Source organism: Dama dama, chromosome 1, assembly GCF_033118175.1.
Source record: "Dama dama isolate Ldn47 chromosome 1, ASM3311817v1, whole genome shotgun sequence".
In the NCBI taxonomy this organism is placed as follows: domain Eukaryota; kingdom Metazoa; phylum Chordata; class Mammalia; order Artiodactyla; family Cervidae; genus Dama; species Dama dama.
Window position 1 is genome coordinate 65499172 of NC_083681.1, and position 25010 is coordinate 65524181.

At 49.2% G+C, this 25010-nt stretch overlaps 1 protein-coding gene across 9 annotated transcripts in view; it reads left to right on the forward strand.

Moving 5' to 3' along the window:
* PRR5L (proline rich 5 like) overlaps window positions 1-25010 on the forward strand; it is an 82290-nt gene that overhangs the window by 51781 nt on the left and 5499 nt on the right. For all 9 annotated transcript variants that reach the window (XM_061152121.1, XM_061152112.1, XM_061152127.1 and 6 more), the window contains 4 exons: window positions 5551-5608; window positions 10352-10443; window positions 14715-14855; window positions 18440-18566. In XM_061152121.1, the coding sequence (XP_061008104.1) occupies window positions 5551-5608; window positions 10352-10443; window positions 14715-14855; window positions 18440-18566 (418 nt within the window). The remainder of the gene's footprint in view (window positions 1-5550; window positions 5609-10351; window positions 10444-14714; window positions 14856-18439; window positions 18567-25010) is intronic.

The following is a 25010-nucleotide window of genomic DNA, read 5'->3' on the forward strand; positions in this document are numbered from 1 at the left end:
AGTGAGCCATCAAGGAATGATAGCGTTCACCTTAGTATTTTTTTTAACCATCATTGAGGAAGTAAAACAGAGTCATATGCTGGGGGAAAGATTTGGGCTTTGGATTCCAATCAACCTGGATGCAAGTTCTAGTCTCACATTTGCTAGTTGCTTCTCTGAACCTCAGGGCTTCCCTGATAGCTCAGTTGGTAAAGAATCTGCCTGGAATGCAGGAGACCCTGTTTTGATTCCAGGGTCTGACAGATCTGCTGAAGAAGGGATAGGCTACTCACTCCAGTATTCTTGGGCTTCTCTTGTGGCTTAGTTGGTAAAGAATCCACTTGCAGTGCAGGAGAACTAGGTTCAATCCCTAGGTTGGGAAGATCCCCTGGAGGACGGAAAGGCTAGCCACTCCAATATTCTGACCTGGAAGATTCCATGGACTGTATAGTCCATGGGGTTGCAAAGAGTCAGACACGACAGAGCGACTTTGACTTTCACGTCTCTGAGCCTCAGTTTCTTCTTCTGTATAAAGGGCATCAGTTTGTGGCAACGGTAAAGTGAGATCATGCATTCTAAGGTACAATACGGTGCCTGACAAAGACTAAAAACCAGCGTTATCCCTACTGTCATCCTTTCTCTTCTTACTGTCATCATCACTGCTAAAGCACTAGAAGCAATGGGTGGTCAGCAGCCTTAAGCATTTACAGAGCTCCTACCTTGTGTGGGAGGAGCCTCATTCACCCCAACTCCTAGCTTGTTGGTTCTTCATATTCCTGAGTCCTTCTGGCCGGGTCAGGGAGCAGCTCTGCAGTTGTCACAGGCCCACTCTCTCCTCTGTCCTCCCCAACTCCTTCTGCCCACCCTCCAGGATTACCCTGGATGAGCTCAATCTTTTCAATCCACTGAAGAGTGCATAGTTTTGGATACTTTTCCACAGACATCCTTGTCTTTTTTGTTTTGTTTTGTTTTTTGCATTTTTTTCCCTTGGAGCCTTGTTCTTCCACTGGCAGCCCATTTTCAGCATCTTCTTAAACACAGGTCAGCTGTTTTTTTCTTTCCTTCTGGATCCTCTGCCACTTCATTAGAGGGCTATGTATTCCCTGTCCAAGTTCTTTTATGGGGGCTGCATTAAGTAACAACTGGCCCATTTCCTAGGTGGCTGCTATTGAATATAACTGGTTTTTTGGCTCAAAGCCTTTGGGTTGGGGGGTGATGGGGTTGGTGCCATTGGGCAGGGAGCGGGACAAGAGGAAAGTCGGGATCTTCTCTTCGGGATCTTCTCCAGCTCTGTTCCCGTACAGACACTTTCTTGGCACCTTCTAGAGTCAGGTGTTTATCTGGCTGGGAATACTGGCAGGTGAGGCCAGGGGGAACAGACGCTTAGAAAGACAAGATAGCTCTCAGAATCCAGGCTGTTTTTCTCTTCTTTTTTCTTTAAGTCTCAGCCGTTTTAAGCTGCACAGATGTCCAGTTGGTGTGTCCTTAGGTGAAGTGATCAGCAGACAGGGTGGGCTTCGTCATTAGCAGGTGCAGAATGCAAATGTGGTTGCCACCAGGGCGTGGAAGGCTCTTCCCTTCCCATAGACCTGCAGCTGCAACCCACCATGGACAGAGGACCCCCAAGAGTTGCAACCTTCATGGTCTCAGTGCACAGATCAGGGGTGGTCAAGAGGCCCCCATTGAGTCACCAGCACTCGAGCCAGAGCTCTGCCAGCCCAGGGCAGGGAGGTCTGCCGCCTGGCTTTCTGCAAGATGCTGTAAGGCACCGGCGCCTGGGCGCCCACCGACGCGACCCTGTCATCGCCTTAGGAGTAGGATGACAGCAGTGTGGGGCAGGGCAGGGGAGATGGGCGGGGGGTGGGGAGCAGGGACCTAAAAACCCCTCCTGGGGTGGCTGTAGGAGACAGACCACGAGTGAGCTGAAGTCCAGCCCCTGGGGTGAGCTCCATTGCCCTGTCAGCCTTCTCTTAAAAAAACACAGATTCAAAAATAAAAATATTACGAAGTGAGGAAGGCAACTGCAGAGCATAAGCCCTTTCAAAGCATTGGGACCTTAGGATTACAGGGCCCTTTGCATTGAAGGGGGCCTGGTTGATTACAGTTCCCAGGAGAGCAAGTGATTGGCTCCATTGGAGACTCAGGTGGGGCGGAGGGTGGGCACCTGGCCAGTCAGCACAGCCAGAGATGCAGGCTGGTTCAAAGGGTTGGAGCATGCAAGAGGGGGCAGAGTGCCACTGAGTAGGTGGCGGGCAATTCTCCAGTGAAGTGGGGCTGAGGGCCAGGCTGGCCCAAAAGATCCGAAGTCACTTAGCACGTGCCAAATAAAAGATGGAGACTGTACTTCTAGCTGCAATTTATTCAACTATAAAATAAGAGCAAAATCTGTAAAGCCTAGGAGTAACAAAACCTTTCTTTCAGATGCTTTTGAAAGGTGCTTTAGCTTCCTGGAAAATGGGTCCAAACTAAAAAATTATTGAAACTATGTGTGACCATTTGATTCAGACCACGGGGCTGGGGAGAGGTGAGAAGGACTAGATGATTCTGAAGGTCCCTTTTCACCTCAGGTTTTTGTTACTCTTATTTTGGTCTGAGGTAAAGAATTTCTATGCTGTGTATCATGAGACATTTAAAAAAGAATATTTCCTTTTCCATTTCTTCCATAATACACAAATAACTTCCTTAGTTTGAAAAAAACATCCCCGAAATGTCTCCTTGTAGGGGGAGGACCTGGAAAAGAGCAGGAAGGAGAGTCTATGCCACTTTTTAAAGTTTGTCTCTTAAGATGCAAAGTAGTTTTCATCAAAGGAAGAAAATGCCATTTGTAAAATAAGAGCAAAATGTACAAATGCCTAAGGGTATTAGAATTTTGGCTTCCCCGGTGGCTCAGTGGTAAAGAATCCACCTGCCAATGCAGGAGACTTGGGTTCAATCCCTGGGTTAGGAGGATTCCCTGGAGTAGGAAATGGCAACTCATTCCAGTATTTATGCTTGGAAAATTCTATGGACAGAGAAGCCTGGTGGGCTACAGTCCATCGGGTTGCAATGAGTAGGGCATGACTGAGCACATAGCTTATTGTGTATTAGAATTTTAGGGACTTACATCACTTTCTCTCTTCTTAAAACCATTCTATCTCTTACCTTGATTTCTTAAAAGCAAAACTGGTCTGTAACATCCAAACAGGCAATACGTACTCAGTGAATATTTGTTAGCTTCTACCATGTTTTAAGCATTGTTCTCCAAGCCAGGTAACCTAAATTACATGGTCCTCACCCCTGAGAACCTAAAATCCTGACACATGGGATATATTAACTATCATTGACTCATGATATAACCTGGACTAGGCCTTTATTTCTCTCGGTGCCTTGGACACCCCCCACCTATAAAATGTAAATAATTACAGTGCAGGAACATAATTATGAAACCTGCATCAGAGGGAGGAGTCTCTCGTACATTTGGAGGTAAATCTCAGAAACTTGAAATTGAGGAGGATTTGTGGCTATTTTGGAAGAAGGCTGGAGTATCCGTGTTGGCAATGGAGGTAGTGATGGAGAGCAAGGCATCGGGACTCCTTGCACAGAGTACCGGGGGACATCCTAAGGCCATCCTCCGGGCCAGTGAAAGGGACCAGGGCAGACTTCAGGCCTGAATTGGGACATTTGCTCAGAGCCATTTGATGGGGTTGGTTACATCTGGAAACACCCGTGCCATCCATTCCCACCCAGCTAAGTTGGCACAAAGCCCTGATTTTGATCATCTCAGTTTGGTGCTGTGGTGTTTTTCTTGCTTCTGGGATTCGTGTGCTTGGTGGAAGGTAGAAACACACAGTTCCACCTTCATTACTTGTCTGTTCTGTAATTCCTAGGAAAGGAATTGACCTTTTTCCCTTTAATAAAGTTGGTGGACTCCTATAGGACATCACTGTAACTTTGAGTTGGGGTTCCATCTTGAAATTAAATGATGGCTAATTACTTTTCAAATTAGGTTATAGCTTGGAAATTTTAATTGGGTCTATAAAATTCCATATATATGTATTAGTTACAGGAATGTGATAGTGCCTTTGATAAACTACTTTAATATGTTTGATGTAGGTCTATTCATTATTGAATCTCTTTACCCGCCTATCCTTTTGTGAAGATAGTTGGGCTAAGAGAGCAACTATTGTCATCAGTGCCCATTACCACTGATTACTCTGTGTGTGTAAATATTTGTAAAATAAGAGCAAAATGTACAAATGCCTAAGGGTATTAGAATTTTGGCTGTGTGTGTGTATGTGTGTGTGCATGTTTGTGTGTATGTGTGTGTGTATTTAATCTTTTGGCTGTGCCACACATCATGTGGAATCTTAGTTCCCCAACCAGGGATCGAACCCACACCCACTGCATTGGCAGCTTGGAGTCTTAACCACTGGCCCACCAGGGAAGTCCCCGTGTGTATATTTATAATGATTATTATAAGAACTTTATGATATTGCTGGTGTGATGCTATTTTACAGATGAGGGGCTCAGGACTCAGGAAAGGAAGCCCAAGATCACACAGCTAGAAAGTGGCTGAGCTGGACTTGAACACCTGTCTGATCTTTCCTCTCTGCCATGTACGCTCTCACCATCGTGGTAACAGGGCTTTTAGGGTTTTCTAAAGGAGAACACCAAGAAATGCATAGGTTTTTGATAGGATATATACCACTGTGGATCCCCCATGCCATAAGCATAGGCCTTTGATCATCTAAAGATGTGAGGTAAGTGGTGAGGCATCTCTGAGATTCTGTGACCTTTGGAAAAGCTGCCTGCGTTGTGTGGGACCAGCTGTACCCTTTTGAGGGAAGAAGGGGATCTGGGTGGGAAGACCTGCTGGAAGGCAGCAAGGCAGAGTAGAGAGAACATGGCTGGTGGAGCCAGGAAGATTGAGTCTGTCTCCTGTGGGCAAGTCTACCCTGACTATCAGTAAAGTCAGTGGGTAACAGCACCAACTCGATCGGATTATTGGGAAGGTCAGAATTAGATGAGATGAAGAATAAATATCCTGTGATATCTGCAAAACACCGAACAGTTGTTCGTTGCATTTGCAAAGGGACTTCATCTTACCCTGTCTTCCCACAGCTCTCTCATGCACACAGTCACTAAGGGACACACCCTCACTGCTGCTTAAAATTTTGCAGGCAGTCTCTTTCACGCGAGCTTGAGAAACCGTTAGCTTGTATAAAAAGTCTATCATTTCTGCATAATTTCCCACTGCCTCCACGCTCCACTTTCTGAGTTTATATGAAGGGCTCAAAGGACATTGGGTGTCCACCCTAGTCCTTCCAGACAGTCCAGCCAAGCTTGTGGTCACGTCTTCCCTGGTTGGAGAGATGGGAATGCTGGTTGGGTTTGGCTTTCATCTCCTTCCTCTGTGACGGGCTGCCTCACTGACTCCTCCCGAAGCCTCAGCCTTCCTAGAGGACCGAAGGCTTCTTTAGCCTGGAGGCATGACAGTGTCCAAGTGCCTAGAACTCCATGCCTTCACCCGCCTGGAGTGGACAAGGGTTAGTCACGCAGTGAAGTCTTGTGTCCTCTGTTCTCTTCCGGCAGAACCAGCTTCTAGCAAAAGGACTGCTGTTCGTGGAGGAGAAGATCAAGCTGTGTGAAGGCAAGTACAAGGCAGTCCCCGTCTGGCGGGAACTCTGACTCAGCCTTTGATGCTTGGACAGCTGAAATGAGTCTGTCTGAGAGAGGCAGGCTCCAAGCACGTGAGTCACCCCACCGCCTCTTCTCCAGCTAGGCGGCAGCGTTTCAGTTTGAGTCAGCCACTCCTGGCGGTGCAAGTCAGACTGTTTGAGAAATGAGGGGGAATGAGGGTGGCCTCTTGGGAGACCCCGTTAAGGGCTGGGTTTCACAAGATGCTGCCAGGGGTCACCTTTGAAGGAATACATTATATTGTAGATCCTGTTCCCTCTGGTCTGATCCAGGCTATTTCCTATTGACCTTTGTACTGTTTCTCAGGGCTTCCCTGGTGGCTCAGATGGTAAAGAATCCACCTGCAATGTGGGAGACCTGGGTTGGATCCCTGGATTGGGAAGATCCCCTGGAGAAGGGAACAGCTACCCACTCCAGTATTCTGGCCTGGAGAATTCCATGGACAGAGGAGCCTGGCAGACTGCAGTCCATGGGGTCACAAAGAGTCGGACACGACTGAGCAGACTTTCACTGTTTCTTGAAGTTGTATCTGTCAGGTGGTCCACTCATTTGAGGGAGACCAAGCAGGCACCCACTCAGTGGGGTAAAATTTAAGAAGCAAAAGAACATTTTCCCAGCCTTAAAAGATTCTAGAGTCTAACTGATAGAAAGGCATTGAATGGAGCTGGGAGCTGGGATGAAGGCAAGAGTTGGCCGATAGACCCCTTGGCTCCACTGATGGTTACTGTCAACTCCTGTCAACGTGGATCGTGATTGTAGCTTGCCACCCACTTCTTGGGTGACTTTTGGTGAGTTTCTCACCTCTTTGAGTCTTGATTTTTCCAATAATTTTTAAAATGATAAAATGGAGCTAGGGATGATAGGGGATGTAAGGAGTAGAACCAGCATAGCGCTGTCCCTGGTACATAGTAGGTATGCACACTGGTTCCTTCTTTTTTTCCTACACCAGCCTCGAGACTTCTATCTGTTCGTCAAGTTTACTTCTAGATTCAGACGCATTAGGCAGTAGACCATCCCTTTTTCTCTTCCCCTTCTCTGGGAAAGACACTTGTGTACCGTGTCGTGTCTCCTAGAAAGACAAAGTAGGAAGAAAAATGAGAAACTGACCCTGGAAATTCCCAGGGCCCGGCACACAGTGAGTGCTCACCAAAACTTTGCAAAAACCAGAGGTTCCAAATTAACCTGTCTACTCAAGAGTTGACTGAACCTACAGCCTTGTTTCCCTCGAATGCAATTACATTGAAAGCTTCATGGCCTTTTTGCATTTTGGAGTGGGGCTAGTACCCAGGCCTGAAAGGTGGGCGGTTTCCAGGTCTTCGACCACATTGTAAGTCATTTGGAGAGTTATTTCATGCTCCTGGAAATGTGGATAACCAGAGTTAGAACAAGATCCTGAGCAAAACCAGAGATTCAAGGGCCCTTAAAAGGGAAAGTTAATGGTCTCTCGCCCAGGTGACATTCAACATAGCTACATTCAGAGTGAAAATTCAGGCACAGAGCTTGACAGGAGAAACAAGAGCATCCAAGTATCTGTGTTTCTGCTCCAAAGTGCGACTGGAGGGCAGTGGGCCGGGATGTTCTTGTTGGGTCCCTTCTTGTCCTGGGGGTTAGGTGGCAGGGTCCTTTCTGCACAGTGAAGGCGCTCTTACATCTTCAACCAGAACATTTCTACATGTTAATTTTGTATGTTATAACTCCAAGAAAGATTTTATTTGGATGAAAGTGTTTTGCTATAAAATCAAGTTTGGAATCCATCATTGAATAACCTGTACTTTATCAACCTGGCTTGTACTCGTCCACCCTGACTGATGGCTGCAGAAGGGACAGAGGCAGCCCCTAGCTCTGTGGTTCTCTTTTGTAGGCAGAATATGCCTTGTTAGTTTCAGTAATCTTTTCTAGAGCTTTAGTGACCTTGGAAGAATTTCTGACTTATTCTGTATACCTCTGGTGATCTAAACCTCTGTGGCAATTAGAGGACAGTTTTTAATAAGATAGTTTTTAATAGAAGCTTCCATCCAGACCCCTTTCATCTTTGTAGAGGACTAAGCCCTTGACTTGGGGGCTGTTCTTGGAGGTGGAGTCACCTTGTCCCATTAACTCTTTCCTCCCCAGGCTACTCTGTTTAGCCTGTCTCTCTGATGTTCTCTGAACACTTTCCAAAACCTCCATTCCTCTCTGAAGTTTGCAGCCGACAATTAGACCCAGGTTCCCAGGAGAGGCACCTTCCTGTTGCCGGGTTGAATGAAGACTGCATGTGCCATGAGTATTCCGTCTGGGACCTGAAGGGGAGAAAGTAGGAGCAGCACTGAGCAGCATGCTTTTCTGTCCCATCCTTCTAGTCAGCAGGGCCTCTGCTTGTCTCTGTGATGGAAGGCTCAGGGTAAGGGCCGTCAGTAAAGGAGCTGGTGCAGCCTTTTCTCCTTTGAGACATTCTGTCCAAGTGTTGGGATTCACGTTGGTTTTAGGCACCAGCATGACCTAATGTTTCAGACTGTCTCTTGATTTTCTGGCTCCTCCCTGCAGTGAACTAGCAAACCTGCCTTTGAAAAGAGAATGGTGACTGATTGATTCATTCAGACATTTATTGGATGCATGAGACAAGTGCTCGGGCCTGGTGCACTGGGAAGACCCAGAGGAATTGGGTGGAGAGGGAGGTGGGAGGGGGGATCGGGATGGGGAATACGTGTAAATCTATGGCTGATTCATATCAATGTATGACAAAACCCACTGAAATGTTGTGAAGTAATTAGCCTCCAACTAATTAAAAAAAAAAAAAAGACATTTATTGATGATCTACTATACCAGGTACTTTGCTAGGTGCCGAGAACACAGTGGTGAGCAAAACTTCATAGGATTACGAGTCCTGAAGGTGCTCACAACCTGGTAGTGGAGACATATATTAATCAAATCACCACCATAAAACCATAACTGAGACAAGTACTAAGAATACAATCCATAACAGGGGAGTTTGACCAATGGGGGAGACTTTCCTGTGGAAGTGATGCTAGAGTTGAAACTATGAAGAAGATGAACACTTCATCAGTTTATGAAGATAAACAGATGTAGGTTAGGCAAAGAGAGAAGGCAGAGAATAGTCTCGACAAAGGAACTAGCATGTGCAAAAGCCCTGTGGCATGGAGGGAGGATGGTGAGTGTAAGGGACTAAAATAAAATTCATGTAGAAGGGGAATTCAGAAGAGGATGAAGATACAGAAGCAGGAAACAGACTCTCCCCAGCCAGGTTGCCATGGTGTGGTTTTCTTTATCTAAGAGCAAAGGAAAATGTTGGAGCTGACTGTTAAGTCCTGCCTGCCCTGTCCTGTCCCATATTTGGGTTAAAAGGTAACCTCCTCCCACTCACCAGCCCTGGCATTTACAAAAACCTATACACTCAATACTTCCCATTCATTCAATCAAAGATTTCCAAACAGTGAATTACCAATGTGTCTGGCACCATGCTAAGCACTAGAATTAGAAAGGTGAGCAGGAAGACAAGGCCGGTGCCCTTATTCCCGTGCTAGTGGAGGAGACAGAGAAGTGAATGAGTGATTCCAACAGAGTGTAATTAGTTCTTGGCTAATTACAAAGGAGAGTGGATGGATTTGCATTCTGGTGTATTTCACTCTGACCTTTTAAAATCGGCACATCTTTGGTCCTGCCAGCTAAAGTCATGGCTTCATTCTGTTCTCTCTCCCAGCTACTGCTTTTGTTGTCCGTTAAACTAATAGATGGACATCGCTAAGTGAATCTTTCAAGATCTGTTCAGTGGATCTGGCAACGTATTGCCAGACGCATCTCTCAGTGTCTAATCTTGGCTGACCCAGTTTCCCTGCCTCAGCTGGGCAGAGACAGTGCCCAGTCAGCTCTGTTATCTAGGTCATTAAATAGCAGCTGCCGTGCAGACTCCCCTCTGCCAGTGCCTGCCTTTCCTGCAGGTGCAAAGTTCCTCAAACAGCCTTCCGGTGGTGTTGGGTGACCTGTGTCCATCTAGCCTGGGGGGAGCACTTGGCCAGGACTCGGGCTTCCTGATCCCGGGGGTGTGGATAGACACGGCGTCAGGAGGTGGCTGTGTTTTGCAGGTGACCATTCAGAGAGTAATGCCCTTCTGGTTACAGTGGGTGGAGGTGATAGTTTCTAAGTCCTCTTTCCATCTTTCTCAAGTGATAGCACAAATCTAGACTGAAAAGCCAGTGTCTTAGTGATTGCAAAAAAAAAAAAAAAAGATAATATATAACTGTGCACTTGATCTTGCTGGATTCTATTGACAAGAACATGGGTTCTGGAACCCCAGCTTGGCCTTCTACCTGTGTTCCTTTGAGTCCAGATACCTGGCATGTCTGAGCTGTAAAGCAGGATAATAGCATCTGTTCATGAGATGCTTATAGATAAATAGCACAGGGCCTGATCATGTTGTAACCATTCTCATGATGACTGTAATTATTATGTGCTTTTCAAAATTCAGCTCCCTTTTGTGGATGAAGGGAGAGAAGGCATATTCACATATTCTTGATCATCTTGCCATCCAATTCCATGTTTGCTGTAGTCACTTAGAGATCCAATGTAGGTAATGAGCTTTCCCCCACAACATCCCCGCCTGTGCTCCATTTGACTAGGACCTGCCTCCCAACCACTCCTGTGAGTAATGACCACATTCTTTTCTTTCTTTCTCCCCTCCCATCTTCTCGCCCTCGTGTAGGTGAAAATCGCATTGAGGTTCTGGCTGAAGTCTGGGACCACTTCTTCACTGAGACTCTCCCCACCCTGCAGGCCATATTCTATCCAGTTCAGGTCAGTCTCACTGGGGAACGACCTCCTGCCAGCCTGAGCAGTCTGTCTTACTCCTTGACCGGTGTCCCCCCTGGGGCCTGCCAGCGAATGGGGGAAAGCCAGGAGCCTGGGCACTGCCTGAGTTGGATTAGGACCTCGGACATCTTTGGAGGGCACTCTGTTCTATATTTAGCATCTGACCTCAAGCAGCAAACAGTGCCTGCATACCTAGCAATTTGTAGGCTATCCTTTCCCTCGTGGTTTTGAGTATGTCTGTATCTTCTTAGAGTGGTTTGTTTCTTCTTACTTTTCAGAAGTAAGGGAAGGTGGGGGAAGGAGACTTTTTTCCCTTTTCTTTCCTTTTTTCCCCTCCCCACTTTCTTTGACGCACAGTTGTCTGGCAAGTTTCCTGTGACTCCCAAATTCCGGGAAAAGAGTCGTGTTCCTTGCTCTCTATAAGCGATTTCCTGAAGACGAGAAGGCCCATGATGTAGCAGAAAGAACTGCGGACTGGGAATCCGTAGTTGAGTATGGGCAAACTCGTTTCCCGTCTCTGAGCATGGCTGCGTTTCATCTCCTGCAGAATGAGGAGTTTAGAGTAGGAGACGAACAGCCTGTCTTCTGCTGCTTATTCCGCGAGCTCAGCTCATTTCTACCATGTGCTGGTTTCCCTCCACCCTCCTGCAGGGGCCGAGAACAGGATTGGTCAGTGCCTGGTCAGAAGGGACACGCCCTCAGGCCGACTAACCAATAGATGTTCTTCTCCAAAGTGTACGTGCCTGTCATACGCTTCCGCTTCCGTTGCTGTGTGCTCAGAGTAGCTCTTCCCGTTGGGGTTAAGGCTTCGCATGTAATCAGGTTAGATTAGATGTGAAGCCATTGGTAGGAAATACCTTGTATCGCAAGTAAGGGCCCACGGGCTTTGTTTGCTCTGAATGCTGTTTTAAAGGAATTCTGGATTTTTTAAAATACATGTCAAATATTTTAAAATCAGGAGATTATACCTTTAGAGTCCCATTTTCCAATTCCAGTTTGCCCCTAACAATTCCAGTAGAAGCGTGTGGACTGCAGCCCACTGCTCTTTTCATCCCATCCTTGGCTCCCCGCTGCAGCCCCACGAGAGGATTTATAGCCTTTCTTTGGATGGCTCACCCTCTGAGTCTATAGACTTGTCCCTTTGGTGCAATACTCACTCCTTGGCCAGCAGTGGGTCTTAAGATGACATGCCTGGGAGGCAGAGTTGCCAGATAATGAAATTGACCTGCAGGATGCTGAATTAAATTTCAGGTGAACAATAAACAATGCAATATTTGGGACGTACTTATACTAGAAAGTTATTCAAATGTAACTGGACAGCCTCTGGTTTATTTGGCAGCCCTAGTGGAGAAGGGGTATAGACGTAGGTCCCTCTTAGGACTGTGTAGGCAGGGAATTCCTAGATAGAGATACCCAGATGGGTATTTTCTTTTTTTGACCGTGCCTCAAGGCATTCAGGATCTTAGTTCCTCGACCAGGGGACCAGGGATCAAACCCTCGCCCCCTGCATTGGAAGCTCAGAGACTTAATCATTGGACTGCCAGGGAATTCCCCAGTAGATGGAGTTAGAGTGGGAAGTGAGGAAGCTGAGGGGCTTGCCTCTGGTATTAAAGGGTCAAGAAGGGCTCCCTTAGCCCCAGATTCAGGCAGGAGTCCAGTTGTGTGGACCTGAGGATGACACTGTCCTACTTATCTTAGAAAACTGTAAGATCTGGGACTTCCTTGGTAGTCCAGAGGCTAAGACTCCATGCTCCTAATGCAGGGGGCCAGGATTCAGTCCCTGGTCAGGGAACTAGATCCCTAATGCCGCAACTAAGTGTTCACATGCATGCAGCAATGAAGAGTGAAGATTGTGCATGCTGTAACTAAGACCCAGAGCAGCTAAATAATTAAGTAAAAAAAAAAAAAAATTTTTTTTTAAAGAAAAACTGTGGAGCAAGTATCTTTTAATTTCATGGCTGCAGTTACTGTCCACAGTGATTTTGGAGCCCAAGAAAATAAAATCTGTTACTGCGTCAAAAAAAAAAAAAGAAAGAAAAACTGCAAGATGTGGCAACATATGCTGTTGCCCCATCTACCTTCCCCACCCACAATTTCCCAAGTGCTGCTTCTGATGCAGATACCCCACTTGGAGAACCCCTGGGCTCTCACTACTGGTAATAACACCCTCGGGGTGTCTGTTAGTCTAGACACAAACTTGCTGCGTAAGTGTCTGCGTGAGACCTGCTTCCTCACTGGATAAAGGTGTTTGAGTGTGGAAACTTGCCTGCCTTTTTCTACCTTATAGAGTGAATGGATTCCTGGAGAAGAAGCAAGGGCATAGACACCTATGAGATAGGCAATCAGTGATGAGTGCTAAGATGTGGTGCAAAGAATAGAAATTGTAGGACCTTGGGAAAGGTGGGGGGACCACCGCCATTGGCAGTGGCCGGGGAAGGCAATCACGAAGGAGTGGTTAGGGATTTCCCTAGTGGTCCGTGGTTAAGACTCCATGCTTCCACTGTAGGGGCATGGGTTCGAACTCTGGTCAGGAAACTAAGATCCTGCTTGTTTCAAGCAGCCAAAAAAAAAAAAAAAGAAAGAAAGAAAAAATCTTAGAACTAAAGAAAAAAATTTTAAGAGAAGGACTGGTTAAACTGAGCCTGTGAGGTGTGGGTGGGGTGTATCTCTTTGGGACTGGAGAGTAGGGGGCTGTGAGAATGGCAAAACCACTCTTGCCCGTGTTTCTGTAAACCCTAAGGAGTTATAGGAAGTGCAGTATTTCCTTCAACCTTGGCCAACTTGAGGAATGGGAGGCCACATCTCTTTGGGAGGATACCCTGATGATATCTCATCTTCTCTAAGACCAGCCAGTTTGGGGCATGTGTGGTGTACGTATGTGCAGAGGAGAGTCTGGGAATGGGCCCTCCTTTCCCTTTCTGTTTTGGGAGGCTTTAGGAGCTCTAGAATTAAATAGTTTATCTTTGAGATCCAGCTCTACCTTGAGTAAATTCCTGTCAGTCTGGGTATAGGGTTTTTCTTCTGTGGATTGGGTTTTATTACAGTATCTATCTCAGAAGTGGTCATGAGGATTAAATGTGCCATTTATATCTAGCATATTGAAAATCAAGCCCAGCACATGTCAGAGGTAAGGGTCTTACTTAGCCTTACTAAGATAAGGATCAGCTCTTAAGATTATCAGTCATTATTTTCATCCTCAGCCGCTATCTACGTGGTTGAACAAGTCCTTTTCTTCTACATCTTCGGTGATTTTTCTTCCTATGTTACCTGCATTTGCAGAAGAGTCTTAGCAGGTCCTGTATTTCCTTCTTTGCCTGGCATATGATAGGTGCACAAGTATTTAATGGATGAAGCTGAGGACACAGCCTTGAGTGTAGGGAGGCGCTATCTTTCCTCTTGTTTCTCCACCTCTTCCTCCTTCCTGACCACTCACAGCACAGCACGACCCTCAATATATGTGTCTTGTATCACCTTTGGGTCATTTAAGCAGATTGAGCATTTCAGCATTTACTTTTTTTATTGACGTATAATTGATTTATAGTATTAATTTACAATGATACAATATTAGTTTACAACACAGTGATTCAATGTTTCTATAGAGTGCACTCCATTTGAAGTTATTGTAAGATATTGGCTATATTCCCTGTGCTGTACAATATATCCTTGTAGCTTATTTATTTTTTACCTAGTAGTTTGTACCTGTTCATCTTCTACCCCTATATTACCCCTGCCCCCTTCCCTCTCCTCACTAGTAACCACTAGTTTATTCTCTGAGTCTGTTTCTGTTATATTCATTAGTTTGTTTTGTAAGTGATAAGGTACTTGTCTTTATCTGTCTGACTGATTTCACCTAGCATAAATACCCTCCAGATTTATCCTTGTTGTTGCAAATGGCAAAATTCCATTCTTGTTCTGGCTGAATAGTATTCCGTTGTGTGTATGTGTGTGTATATACATCTTCTTTATCTAGCCACCTGCCTATGGTCATTTAGCTTGTTTCCATGTCTCAGCTATTGTAAATAACACTGCTATGAATATTGGGGTGCATAGATCTTTCCAGACCCATGAGTCATACCTTATCTTAAACGAAGCTTTCATTCTGAAGGAACAGGGGTCAAATATTCAACTCTTCGACAGCCCCCCTGGGCCTTGGAGGTGCTGGTCCCACCCCTCCGATCGTGGCCCCGGCCCCCACGTGGTTGGTGGCAGATCCCACGCACTCTCACCTCCCACCGCTGCCTCTTCTGTCCCACCAGGGCCAGGAGCTGACCATCCGCCAGATTTCGCTGCTGGGCTTCCGCGACCTGGTGCTACTGAAGGTGAAGCTGGAGGACTTGCTGCTGCTGGCGCAGCCCCAGCCGCCCTCGTCCATCGTCCAGATGTTGCTCATCCTGCAGGTGGGGCACGACGGAGCATGGCCGCGGGGTGGGGGAGGGCCCCTGTGGCTGGAGCACCCTGGCTCCATTCCGTGTCCTCTAGTGTCATCGGTCACGTTCCAGCTCGTTTGTCCGTTTGCTGTGCGTGCAGCCAGCACTGTCAAGGTCCCTCTCCTCCCGCCGTCTCCTAGGACACTTGGAGCTGCCCCACAAGTGATGGTCCCTTTAACACGGGGAATTTGGCATCATTTCCCTGAGGGCCTCCTGGGACACCTTCTTCTACCCTCTAGGAGCCAGGAAGCCAGAGGCTGGGGGTGTGACAATGGCAAAGGCGGGTCTTTCCCCAGCCCAGGACTAACTCTGGGTGGCAGGGGTGGCAGCTTCTGAATCTAAAGGAAACGTGCAGGTTGTACTGTCCTCAGACCATCCCCGCTGCAGGGAAGCTGTGCCCCAGTAGCTAGAACTGCTGTTTTCTCTGCCTGGCCCCCAACTGTCCACAGCCTCAAGAGATCTAGGGCTGGTTTTTCCCTGCCTACCTCTCCCACAGAGAGAAGAGCCATTTCTCTTTCCCAGTGCATTTCCAAAATGGCCCTGAACCAACCCCTCCCTCCTCAAAACATACAAGGGGCTCAACCTTTCCTCCCATGGGTCGTGAGGTCCTATGCTTAGGCTGTCCAGGAAGAAGCTGAACCAGAGACTTTGATCACCCTGGAGATCTTGTTCTCCCTGGCAGGCGCAGGCAGGTCTGAGACTATGCGAGCATGGTCCCTTCTGAGGGGACCCGCCCAATCAAGCCGGTGTGCCCCCTGCTGGCCAGTGCCCCAGGCTCCTTCCCTACCCCCGCCCCCAGCAGGATCCCATTCTCTTCCCTGGTGGCTCAGATGGTAAAGAATCTGCCTGCAATGCAGGAGACCCGGGTTCGATCTCTGGGTTGGGAAGAACCCCTGGAGAAGGGAATGGCTGCCTGCTCCAGTATTCTTGACGGGACAATCCCGTGGACAGAGGAGCCTGGCAGGCTACAGTCCATAGGGTCGCAAAGAGTCAGACACGACTGAGTGACTAACACTTTGACTTTTCATCACCATCTGGAAATTCTTAATTTTTGAACAAGGGACCCCACATTTTCATCTTGTGCTGAGCCTTGCAAATACATAGCCAGCGCAGCAGCCAAGCCAAGGGCAGCTCCTTCCCAGAGGGCTGTGTGCAAGTCAGGTTCTCTGCCCAGGGAGAAAACCATGCAGCTCAGAATTTTCTTCCCACTTCTTGCCTCTTTTCCTCGCTCTGCATCCCTCTCTTGTTTAGCGCTTAGGAATCGTAGAGCGGAAGAGTCTTGTGGGGAGAAGGCAGATGAGAAATATCAAAGTGTGAAAAAATGAGATAAAAGTGTCCTCAGCTCTGAAACCCAACCAAGGTGGTTTTGGGGCTGAAACCGCTCTACTTTTGAGGCTGCGGGTGGGTCTCTGGGAGCATGAATAAGGCTCCCCTCTCCCTTCTGCCCCCTGGAGGATCCCCTCACCCTTGTGGAGAGTCTCGTGTGCCTTTCTAAGTGAAGCCTTTCTTTTCTCAACATGTAGTTCTGTAGGTAGTTGTGATAGTTACTTTTTTTTTTAACAAAGAAAAGTTTTTGTAATAATATATTGCTGCTGCTGCTGCTGCTGCTAAGTCGCTTCAGTTGTGTCCAACTCTGCGCGACCCCATAGATGGCAGCCCACCAGGCTCCCCCATCCCTGGGATTCTCTAGGCAAGAATGCTGGGGTGGGTTGCCATTTCCTTCTCCAATGCATGAAAGGAAAAGTGAAAGTGAAGCCACTCAGTCGTGGCTGACTCTTCGAGACCCCATGGACTGCAGCCTCCCAGGCTCCTCCGTCCATGGGATTTTCCAGGCAAGACTACTGGAGTGGGTTGCCACTCTATTGCTAGTGGTAAAGAAACCACCTGCCCAGGCAGGAGATGCAGGAGACCCAGGTTTGATCCCTAGGTTGGGAAGATCCCTTGGAGAAGGAAATTGCAACCCATTCCAGTATTCTTGGCCCAGGGGATTCTATGGCAGAGAAGCCTTGCAGGCTACAACCCATGGTTTGCAGAGTCGGACACGACTGAGTGACTTAGCACAGTACACATTTTGGTAGTTCTGAAATTCCACCTGTTTTTATTTTTTAAATTTTTGTTTCATATTGCAGTACAGTTGATTTATAATGTTGTGTTACTTTCAGGGGTACTGCAAAGTGATTCAGTTACACATGTACATGACTCTCTTATGTTTCAGGTCAGTTTCTCATGTAGGTTATTACAGAGTACTGAGTAAAGTTCCCTGTGCCCTACAGTAGGTCCTTGTTGAGTATCAAGCGAAGCATCTTGCTGGCCTTTCCCAGTGCTTCTGCTGTTGCTGAGGGACATGAAAAACCCTCAGGTCTTCTCCCATTAGCAGCCCCCTCAAGTGCCAGACCACCCCACTCCCATTTCCTCTGCATCAATTCTGACCCCTTCCTGGTCCTGACCGCCAAGTCTTCTGCCTCATAGACCCCTCCTCGGCCTTCCTTTTGGTTTTGGTAAGCCACTCCTCCCTCCCACTGCCCCCAGCCGCCTCCATCTCACTGTGATGGAGCTGACAACGTACCACATCAGCCAGTTTCCTTGGAGCTTGCACTTCACCCAGGGGTCTCCATCCAACCCGTAGGACTGGCCCCTCCCGCTTCTTGGCCCCAGCTCCTAAACTCCAGTGCAGGGGAGAGTTTTCTCTTTTCAAACAAGAGTGATTTAAAATCTATTCCGCTTTGAGACTTTGACAGCTGGCCCTTTGGGCTGAGCACAGCGCCCACGAAAGCCTTGCTCTCTTGCAGGCCCTCCACACAAACACATGGCTTCCACACCTTTCCAGGAAGAAATTGAATTCCTTCAGAGTTAGCTGGTTTTCTAGAAAACCTCAATGACTTTCCAGCTCCTTATAGCTCCAAGGACTACTGTCCTTTTGAACTGACCCTTCATTTTGGTACTAAATGTGTGTCTAGTCCACAGTGATGCTCCCTTTCTTCTACCGTTCTGGTCTTTTCCAGATTCTCTCCCCCTTTCTTTTCTAGCCTGTTAACAAGGAGCCGTAAAATGGGCTCAGAGCCAGGCAGCTTGTGTGCCAGTCCTGGGTTTTGGCCACTTACCAGCTGTATTTTCCTGGGCAAGTTACATAAGCTTTCCGAGTCTTAACTTTCCTTGTGTGTAAAAGGGGGTATGGTGAGGGTTGTTGGCAGGTGCCATGAAACATATAAAGTGCTTCTATAAACCTCCTGTGTGCCTGGTGTGGAACGGTTACTGTGGCGGAGAGGGTGAGCTGGCTGTGGTTGGGACCAGTCAGACCTCAGCCCTGGAGCTGGGGTGGGGACAGTCCCGCTGGCCCTGCTTTGGGGCGGGATCCCACCACAGAGGCCAGGGTGCGCTCCATGCACAGTTCTGATCACCGCCACCCAGGACCAGTGCCTGGGGCTCCAAGCCTGGGTTTCCTTCATTCAGCCACAAGGATACAGCCTGCCTTGAATGTAGTGGGAGGGTGGCCAGAATCCGCTGGCCATGGTGACTTGGACTGACCTCTGTCTCTCTTGGGTGTTTATTTCCAGAGTGTTCACGAGCCCACAGGCCCAAGTGAGGGTTATTTGCAGCTGGAGGAGCTGGTGAAGCAGGTGGTTTCTCCCTTCCTTGGCATCAGCGAGGACCGTGGCCTCTCAGGCCCCACGTACGCATTGGGTAAGGGGGCCGGCTCTCAAGTTGCCAGGAGCCTCGGTGACTGGTACCAGTTATGTTTCCCTGAGCCCTGATGATCCGCCAAGCCCTTTGCTTCCCACGTAGGCCCTGCAGACCTCTGCATGCTCACTACTTGTGTTGCCCTCTGGCCTGGTGGTTGCAGTAACCTCCCTGCTTGGCGAGTCCAAACTGATACCGAACTTCTGTGGTGGTGCTTGTCTGATTCACACCTTTGATCCGTGGCTTTAATCTGTTGTGGTGCCTGCAGTGTTAATTTTCCTGTATCTGATACCAAAAGCCATGCCTGACTGCAGCCCACCCCCTCATGACTGGAAGAACCACCAGTGATGAATTTCCTTTTGAGAGTGGCTGAAAATGCGAAGCCAGCTTAACGGGTGTGTGGCTGGAGATCCAGCTGCTGGCTGCCCACTGCATTCCTATAGGTACTGCCAGAGCCTGCATGTGCAGGACAGGGGCTCCTGGGCTGGGGCACAAGTCCCACTGAGGCCTCTTTCAGTGGCTGCCAAGCTAAAATTCAGGCTCTGTACTAGTCACCCCGGAGAATCTAGAGATGAAATGGGTCTATTCCTTCTCTCAGTGAGACTATGGTCTAGATGGGGAAATAGCTGTAGACTATCATAAAAGGTATTCCTTAGTTACTCTCTGAAATGGAAGCACCCACCCCCCCAATGCAGGAACTTTTGGTTTGTGGTTCTAACTTCAGCAGCCAAGATGGTGCCTGGCAATACAGTATGTGTGCATACTCAAAGAGTCACGTCTGACTCTTTGTGACCCCTAAACTATAGCCCATCAGGCTCCTCTGTCCCAGCAATGGAGTGGGTTTCCATTTCCTACTCCAGGGGATCTTCCCGACCCCAGGGATCGAACCTGCATCTCTTGCGTCTCCTGCATTAGCAAGCAGATTCTTTACTACTATGCCACCTGGGAAGCCCTGGCATAGAGTAGACAGTCAAAAACTATTTGTTAGATGGATGGGTGGTACCCGAGGCTGGGGTGACCAGCACTGACACACAGGTGCAGAGGTGGAAAGGGATTTCCCGAATTTGAAACCTTTTATCCCCTGTTCTTGCTTGAATGGAGACAGAGCTGAGCTTCAAAGAAAAGAGGGGAGGAGCAGTCTCCAGCAAGCTTCCCGCCCCTTCCCGGGCCTCCCGACTGCAGAAGAAAGCAGGGCTTGCCGCAGTTTTTAGGGCCCCTTCATGTTTCTCTGGAGACACCGGTTTAACCACAGTCACCACAAGTCTGAGGGTGCTGGCCCATCTTCTGCCTGCCTGGTCCTCCACCCTCCCTCCCTCCCTCCCTCCTTCCCTGATTCCACCCAGGAGCTGGCAAGAGCCGGCTGAAGGAAAACAGTACCCTCCCCTCCCCGTGAGGAGGGCTGGGCGCCACCTTCCTGCCCTGGGCAGGCCAGCTGGCCCCTGAGTTTGGGGTGGGAGGATCCAGAGCGATGGGAACATGCCAGTGGGTTAGCCGGGCCATGGCGGGGACCCCACCATCTGCTGGGCCTGCAGCCGGGAGCACGAGTAGGCTTGGGAGTTTGTTCAGTGAGGACTCAGTCTAAGAGGGGATGCCTTCAACTTTTCAGCTATGATGAGACGAATACATACTTTCATCAAATTGTAATCAAAGGCCTGCGGTTTTATTCTTGTGCCAAGGACAGTCCTTGTCTCTGGGCGTTGTCACAGTAGAGCCCAAGAGGGGAGGAAATGACGTTCTTTTGATTACTTTTTAAATTATATTATTATTTCAACAAATGTGTACTAAGAAGAGCCTGTCCCTGGCACCTTGTGAGGTGCTGCAGGTGATATCTGTGACAAAACCGACCCACCCCTGCCCTCTGGCACAGGGGCCAATTTGGAAGTCACAAACACGAGATGATGACTCATCAGTGTACAAGTGCTCCCAGAGGGGACGTCCAGGGCCCACAGCAGGAGGACTTCACCTGGACTGGGCAATCAGGGAAGACACCCTGGAGGAGGTGATCTCTGCAAAGGGACCTGGAGGATGAATACAAGTTAGCTGAGTCAGTGGGGAGGAGAGATTGACCAGGCAAAGGGAAAGATCTCTGGGAGGCTTTTGGGGTTATGGGGAGGCAGGTGGGGAGCAGGAGGGTGCAACATTTGAGGAACTGAGAGAGCTTTAGAGTTGCAGAGTGGCTGATGGCAGGGGAAGCCCCGGGACATAGACCTCATCCTGGGCACTGTGCAGGGTGGGCTGGATAACATGTTCCCACTCACAGGTGAGGCAAACGAAGGTCAAGGTCGCTTGGCTGTTGGAGACAGGCTTTCAAAGCCCCCAGCTCTTTGCCCTTGGCCAACTGTTCTCCCACACTCCACTTGCTCCCCACCTACCCTGTCAGCTCCAAGAGGTGACGGATGGCGCTGAGGAACCTCGGAGAAGCTGGTCCTTCCTTCTCAGTTGTTGACTGAAAAAAATGTACACCCTAAAAACTGAGAATTATGTTTTAGTCAATGGACAACCTAAGTACTTAAGCACAGATGACAGCCTCTCAGATTGCTCTGGAGGACTGTTCCAAAGAGGGGAGGGAGAAGCTAGGATATATAGACGTTTTTGCAACAAAGACCAGGTAATTGGAATATTGTTATTCCAACTATTAATTAAAGAAAAATAGATATCTCAAGTTCGTGAATTTAGCGCTTTTCTACATACGGGAAGATGCGATCTGGGCTCGTTGAAATCACTCCTTTTTTAAAAAAACTTTTATATTGGAGTATATTTTATATTTTATATTGGCGTGTAGCCAATTAACAATGTTGTGATAGTTTCAGGTGAACAGCAAAGGAACTCAGCCAAACATACACATGTATCCATTCTCCCCCAAACTCCCCTCCCATCCAGGTTGCCACATGACCTTGAGCAGAGGTCCTATGCTATACAGTAGGTCCTTGTTGGTTATCCATTTGGAATATAGCAGCATGCACATGTTGATCTCAGAGTCCTTTGATGTGCACCCTAACGTCTAGGCCTGGTATCCTGCTCTTCTCCATCCTGAATCTGCTGAGTGTACACAGTCCAGAGTGGCTGCTGGCTTGGGGGCCAGGGAATCCTTTGTTTAGTGGTATGGCAGGCGGCATTCTTTGTCCACGTGGTCCTTAGTGCCAGAGGTATCCGGGGCCAGGACGTCATCCCCAACCCTGGACACCAGAAGCTAAAATGGCTACCACGGCGCCCTTCCTTATGGAGGACGCCCCTTTCTAGATAGAGAGGACTCTCTGGGACTATCTTCCCCTCAGTTGAGCAGAGGTTTCTCTCCTATCTGTGGAAGAGGTGGCTGCCTGTCGTGACAGCTGGCTGAGGTAGAGAGAGACTGGGCCGAGGCAGTGGACGTGAGAAATCTCGGGAGGCCTTTCCCACGTCCCCTCCGGGCCTGACGGTGGGAGGGGTAAGTGGCAGCTGGGCCCGGCATCTCAAAGCGCCTGTCACCTTCCAGGCCCTGAGCAAGCACTGGGCATGTAGTCATCCTACCAGATTCTGGGGATGCACGCCGTCGTGACCTCAGACTCTGCATTGGTAAGAAACGTCCCCAGGGTCACCAGGCGGGGTAGGTGACCAGAGCCGGAGAAGTGGCCGCCTAGGGGCTCCCCACCTGTGCTCACGGGCTCAGGCAGGTTGAGCTGGGGACTCACGGGTGGACTCCCTTCCTGCCGGTCAGGCCAATGGGTCTGAGAGTTAAGCCTCACCCCATGGATATGCAGGGCTTGCTTCAGAGAGAAAAAAATGAGTCCCAAGATGTGATGGAGTGAGCGTGTGTGTCCTTCCCTCCAAAGGTGTCACTTTTCTTGGGCAGAAGGAGTCGTGGGTGAGGAGGAAAATAATGAAATCTTTAGAAAAAAAACAACAACAACAAACAGGCCGATTTGTCAGAGGCCAGGCCCACATTTCTACCTTTCCAGTTTCCCAGGTTTCCAGGCCACTGCGCTGGCTCAGTTAGCGCTCGTTTCTCCCGCACAAAGGCCCGGGCGTCCCACTCATCTCTCTCCATTGTGTCTCCAGAGGGAGGGTCCTTTGCCCCCAGATACGGTAACATGTCCTCGTGACCAGTCGGCATTCATGGACTTTCAGGTGCCAGGTCCTAAAGAGAGACCCCCACCGTGGATCTGGTGGGCAGGGGTTGCAACACCCACCTGACGGGGGCCACTCCGGCGGGGCCCAGCCGAAAGCCTGGGAGATCAAAGGCCTGGGAATGGAGTCCCCAACAAAGAACCCCCTCCTCTGGGCTTTGCTTCTCTCTGGAGGTTTGAAAGGAGCTGCCAGGGCTGGCTTCAGAGCAGGGGGACGAATGCCAGGGCTCCGCGGGGCGCCTGGGGAGTGAGGCAGGAGCAAACACAGGAGGCGGCCAGGAGGTGGGTGTAGGAGGTGGCATGGCCCAGCCCTCTTGCTGCTTCTCCGTGGGCCCCCTCGCCAGGGAGGGGCCAGCTTTTAGGCACCAGGGGGAGACCCACAGCTCAGCCAATCCCCTGTGGAGACTTCCTGCTCTGGATGGCAGGGCCCAGCTTTCCCTGATGCAAATAAGGAAAAGAAGGCAAAGAAGGCAAGCAGCCAGTATGGCAAGCTGACTATCTCCAAGCCTACTATGCAGTTTAAAGGCCTCCCAAGGGGCCCCTGTGGTCTTTTCTCTGGGAGGTGGCTCCGAATGTTCTGGGGAGCTTTGCAAGCACACACTGTCTGCCCAGGGTACTCACACAGCCCAGCCGCCCCTGTGGTCTCTGCTGTGTCCACACCCAGGCTTGGGAGCCAGAACATTGTGCCCAGAAGGCAGCAGGAGGAGCTGGCGGCCTCCGGGTCAGCGGCAGGGAACTGTCCTAAGAAGAGAGGTGGGGCTGGCCGCAGAGGGAGCAAGGCTGTGGAAACCACCAGGGTGGGCTTCAGCTGTGTGCCCTGGAGTAAGTTACTCAATGTCTCTGAGCTGTGGAGAGCTGAACACCGAGGAGGAAGAGGCTGCCCTGTCGCTGGGCAGGGCCCCGCCAGAGTTGCCACCAGCTGTATTACGGGCCCAGATAGGATGGTCTGGGGCCTGTGGAATCACCCCAGGTGAGGAGTTGTGTGTGCCTCCCCTTCCCTTCTACGGACCCCAGACCACATCCCAGACCATACCATGCTGTGTTAGTCACGGCCTGATTATTGTCGGTCTCCCCCTTAGACTCACTGCATGTGGCTCCCCTGTAGGCCAGGCACACATCCCCTCCAAGGGAGAGAACGAATGAACGGACAGCCAGGCAGTCTGTCTGACCCCCAAAGGACCAGGCCCATCTGAGAAGACCCCTCTTCATAACTCCTCCTCCTCTGATTCCCCAGCCTGCTCTCATTTGTACCCCTGCCCTGACATTTGCTGCGTTGACCTGGGTTTGACACAGATGTGTGTGCCGGCCTCTGGAAGGTCAGGAGCAAGGACTCTGCCATCAGCCCTGGGCTTGAATCCCAGTTTCATCACTAACCATGACTGTAAAATGACTTAGCATCTTAACCTCAGGTTCCCTTTCTGCAAAGCAATCAGAAGGAGATCATGTCAGTGAGGCCTCTCCTGTTTGGATACAGTGCATAGTAGATGCTCAACTAATGATTGCTCCTGAAACTTCCACACCTCCCCTCCACCACTGTGCTCTAGCCCCTGTGTGGGGCCTCATATCAGATTTAAGCTCCACTTTGCTCTCCGCAGCGAACACAACATTTTGCACAAAGCTCAAGACGTTTGTTGAAAGGGACTGGGCATCATGGGGACTCCCTCCTCCAGGCTGGCCACCCTCCCTCTGGCTCCATCTCTCCACAAAAGCCCAAGTTGAACCATCCAGAACCTTTAGACTGCTGGACTCACAGTGTGAGAGAGATGGATGACGTCCAGGCACCCATCTGAGACAACTTGCTAGTTCATTCTGCCCGGCTGGGGACTATGGAAATCATCCAAGGAATTCTTTGCTCCAGAGATGCTGTGTGTCCATTCACGTCTCTCCCCCAGACCTCATCCCGCGTCCTGAGCCCAGGCTTTGTTCTAGATTTTTCCTCTTCCTCGATTTGCACACAGTAAACACTCACTGTCCAGTCCAGTTTCCTTCTAGGCTGGTTGTAGGGCCACCACCACCTGGTTTTCCAACTGCCAACCTGGAGTGTTTGCTTTTAACAGCAGCAGGAGAGAAGATGAATTGTTTTCAAGGGCACTTTTTTTAAAGGATGGTTCTTTAATGGGGTCCCTGCTTCTTTGAACTCTTCCGGTGCTTCTGTTTTATAGTTATCGATTTTTGTGATCATAAAAGTAATACATGGTTATTGTAAAAAATGTGGGGACATTTTAGAAATGTGAGACTTGGCGCGTGGAGGCACCCATGCTTCAGAGAGGACCGCTGCCGGCACCTGGCATAGATTCTTCTGTCCTGTTGGCTCCTTGGCGTTTTGTCTCCTATATCATGTTTC